Source organism: Mesitornis unicolor, unplaced genomic scaffold (genome assembly GCF_000695765.1).
Source record: "Mesitornis unicolor isolate BGI_N332 unplaced genomic scaffold, ASM69576v1 scaffold9016, whole genome shotgun sequence".
NCBI lineage: Eukaryota > Metazoa > Chordata > Aves > Mesitornithiformes > Mesitornithidae > Mesitornis > Mesitornis unicolor.
Genome location: NW_010189043.1, coordinates 61,548 through 65,254, shown reverse-complemented (window position 1 = coordinate 65,254; position 3,707 = coordinate 61,548). Strand labels below are relative to the sequence as shown.

The 3,707-nt window shown below is 50.2% G+C and overlaps 1 protein-coding gene across 1 annotated transcript in view; it reads right to left on the bottom strand.

Annotated features, from left to right (window-relative positions):
* Window positions 1-3,707, bottom strand: part of ASAH2 (N-acylsphingosine amidohydrolase (non-lysosomal ceramidase) 2) — a 7,927-nt gene extending 4,220 nt beyond the window's left edge. The window contains exons 1-3 of the mRNA XM_010185943.1: window positions 3,581-3,707; window positions 1,967-2,046; window positions 1,421-1,570 (exon numbers count right to left, since the gene is read on the bottom strand). Of these exons, the coding sequence (XP_010184245.1) occupies window positions 1,421-1,570; window positions 1,967-2,046; window positions 3,581-3,707 (357 nt within the window). The remainder of the gene's footprint in view (window positions 1-1,420; window positions 1,571-1,966; window positions 2,047-3,580) is intronic.

Below are 3,707 nucleotides of genomic sequence, written 5' to 3'. Positions count from 1 at the left end.
TCCCTGTGGTGCTGGAGACCCAGCATTAGACAGGCACCATGATAATGTATTTGTGATTCAAATGTATTATATTGGGATTTTCTGTGAGGGGATCTGGGTTTTTTTGGTAGTGGGGGAGGGCTATGGAGATAGCCCTGTAAGAAGCTACTAGAAACTCCCCTAGCTCCAATGTCAGACCCACTTCTGACCAGGGCCAAGCCAATCAGCACCTATGCAAATTCATGTATTTAGGAAGGGCACAGCATGCGGCCCACCCTCTCTTGCCCCTGCTCTGACCCCAGGCAGTGAGGTCCCAGTGTGGGCAGCACGGCCCCAGCCTGGTCTGGCTGGGCCGGTCTGGTCTGCCCCAACCCTGCTGCAGCTCCAGCCCAAGAAAAAGAGAGCTGGGAAATTTTCAGAACCATCAGGAGAAGCCTGCAGCAAGGAAGGAGAGGGACGTGAAGAGAGCAACTTTGCAGACACCAAGGTTGGTGAAGAAAGAAAGGAAAGGGGGGAGGAGGAGGTGCGTGAAGCTGAGGTTCTTCCTGTAACCTGTGGTGAGAGCGCAGGTCAACCCGCCTGCAGCTCGTGGAGGGTCAGCAGTGACGGAAGTTCGGTTGACCTCCTGCAGCCTGTGGAGGTTCAGCGGTGAGGAAGATCCACACGAGCAGTGGCTGCCCCTGAAGAGGCCGTGACTCTGGGCAGTGTGTGCTGGAGCAGTTCATGTGTGAGGGAACTGCAGCTGTGGAAAGACCTACATTGAAGTTTTCTGGAGGACTTGGCTCCTGTGGGAAAGGTGCCTTGTGGAAGCAGAGGAAGAGTGGGAGGAGTCCTCCCTACCGCTGAAGAGGAAGGAGTGGCAGAGACTGCATGGAACAGACTGACTGCAACCCCTATTCCTATCCCCTGTTCTCCTGGAGGAGGTAAAGAGGCTGGGAACAAAGCCAAGCCCAGTAAGAAGGTAAAGGTGATGAAGGGGAAGATGTTGACTTTAAGATCTGGCTGTATCTCTCAATGTTCTACTCTGTTGTTACTGGTAACAAAATTAAACTGTTTTCAATTTTTTCTCCCCAAGATGAGTCTGTCTTTTGCCCATGACTGTAAGTGGTAAGCAAAAACCCTCCCAGTCTTTTTCTTTTGTCTAGGCCCCTTCTGTGGACATCATGGTGCTCAGTTGCCCACTGGGCTTAAACCATGACATGTATTCATGATAATTTGTCCACTAAGAAAAGTATGGTTGAAGTCCAGCCTCATTTACTGAGGAATCAAAACCTCTCCTTCAGCAGAGGCACGATGTCTCTCCAGATCGTGCCGCAAAGAGATCCCAAAGCAAACAGCCAAGGTGCTGCCATGCTCGATATTATCTAGCGATGACTACAACCTTAATGCTGATACCAGTGATAACCCAAAGTGGCCCAATCATTCATTTCCAGCCACGTACCTCCAGCCTCAGTTTCTGAGACACCATTCCTATGTCAGCGCTGACAAACACCACTCGCCTGGAGTCATCAAGGTCTGCAACGATGAAGGCTCGGCTGTAGAGGCGCGTGAGAAGCCCACCACCCACCTGGTCCGGGTTGGCATATCCCATCTGGAAGGGAAGACCTCCATCAAGCCCAAGCAGCCAAAATACTGAGTGGTATATTCATTTGCATGTATTTTTCTAAGCAGATTTGCCAAAGTGTCAGAGGCCTCGTTCAACATGAGCACTCAGAGCTCCAACTATCTTACCCTGTAATTGCAGGAATCACAGTATGGTTTGTGTTGGAAGGGACCTTAAAGATCACCTGGTCCAACCCTCTGCCATGGACAGGGACACCTTTCCCTAGATCAGGTTGTTCAAAGCCTCGAAGAAATTTCACCTAATGTTTGAAGGTGACAACCATTTGGCAAGGCAGAGATGCTAAACCAGAAGTCCTGCAGAAAATACTCAGAGATGATGAAAATCAGTATTTCACCAACCCCTTGTTCAATTGCCCCAACTTACCAGAGGAATTTCTGCCACAGGTCCTGTGCAATCAGCTCGACCTACACCCAGCAGGTAGTTTGCTATTTCTTCACTGGAAGCTATAAACAGCAATAAATAGTTGATTAATGGACACATGAGCAAGCAGAATTGAGGATAGAAAGGGCGACCTGGCCCTTCTAAAGAGATTGCATGCCTGAAACCTGCTCAGCATCCCCAGAGGACTCAGCAGGCCCGTGGACAAGGGCATCCGTCTGATACTCTCTGCTTGGGTTTCCAATGGGCTGCCAACATGGTCAGTGTGCTGAGGCTGTTAAGGCATTTGGGGTGGTAAAGGGTGGACCAGACATGAAGAAATGCAGAGGGAGCTCACAAGATTGGATTACTGGACTGTGTAAAATATGTTGTGATTCACAGCGAGGGGGAAACAAGCCTAGCTTTGCCAATTAAGCTCTCCAAGCCCTCCACTGCCATGCAGGAAACAGAGCTGAGGGTGTAGGAGCTGTTTTCATACAAAAATACAGCTCAGCAGCAGTGAGAAAAGGGGGATGGCACGTCACAATCTACCAGGAAAGGACTTGAAAAGAAGGAGGGGCACATCCATATGTTGCCCCGATGCCTCCAGTATGTCCCATGTCCAGTGCTGGTGCTCTGGTCTCAAAAAAATCACAGCAGAGCCAGCAGAAGCTCAAATAAGGGAAAGGCAGCTCTGGGCAATGACCTCCAGGCAAGCAGTGAGGAAAAGAACTCTTGAAGGAGATCAAGTCTCATCTCAGCCATTACGAAGGTGGCAAAGTCCTTCTACAGGATGGACAAAGCACCTGGACAAACTCATGGCAGAAAAGTTATTGAGGGCTATTCAATATACATTACAAAAAAATTCTCTGCGTCTCAGGAAATCCCAGAGCCACAAATCACTGGAGGATGAGATAACACTGTGGGAAAATATTTCTGTGTGCTTGATCTGTTCTCACAGCCTTCCCCAGCCAGCTGCTACTGCTCGAGGCAGGGCACTGGGATAAGGGAATGATCTGTCTTCCCAGTCTGGCCTTTCCTGTCACTTAAAACAGAGAAGTGAAACACTCACACTGGCCACAGTCTGACCACAGGGCATTTCTCTCCTTTAAATTGGCGTAAGTGCCCAGGGTTACCCATTAAAACTACCGTTCCTCCACCTTCTCCTCCACGAGCCACATCACAGAGGGGATGTTGCTTGTACAAAACTCACACACGTTACAACCTAAAAGCAGGAGGAAAGTGTGAGCTACATCCAATTCAAGAGCAAAAGCCAGAAATTGAAAGGTCCCATTGCTGACGTGTCCAGGGCAGGAGAAACCATCAGGCAGACAGAGAGGGAAGGGAAGCTGTCTGGATACCTGCAGCCAGCCTCACCCACCAACCCTGAGGCTCTGTATCCATCCCCCATGAGATGTTCTCACTGGGTTTGACCCCCATGCGCCTACCACAGAGGCCAGCAGCAGCACCATGCCGTGTTTGTGCGGGAGGATCACGTACAGAGAAGATTGTGAAGGCTCAGCAGTGGCCCAGTGACCCTCTATGTCTATCCCTTTAAATTACTGCACTGGCCAACACTTGGGTAGGGACTGGAGGGGGGGCTGAAATAGTTCAACTTGCCATTGTCTTCTTTGACGAGAAAGTGGAGGACGAGGAGCACCACGGTCACTGCCACCATCAACACCAGGAAAACGATGAGGACCACCTCCAAGCGGGAGAAGGAGCACTTGGACCTCTTCCCAGACAT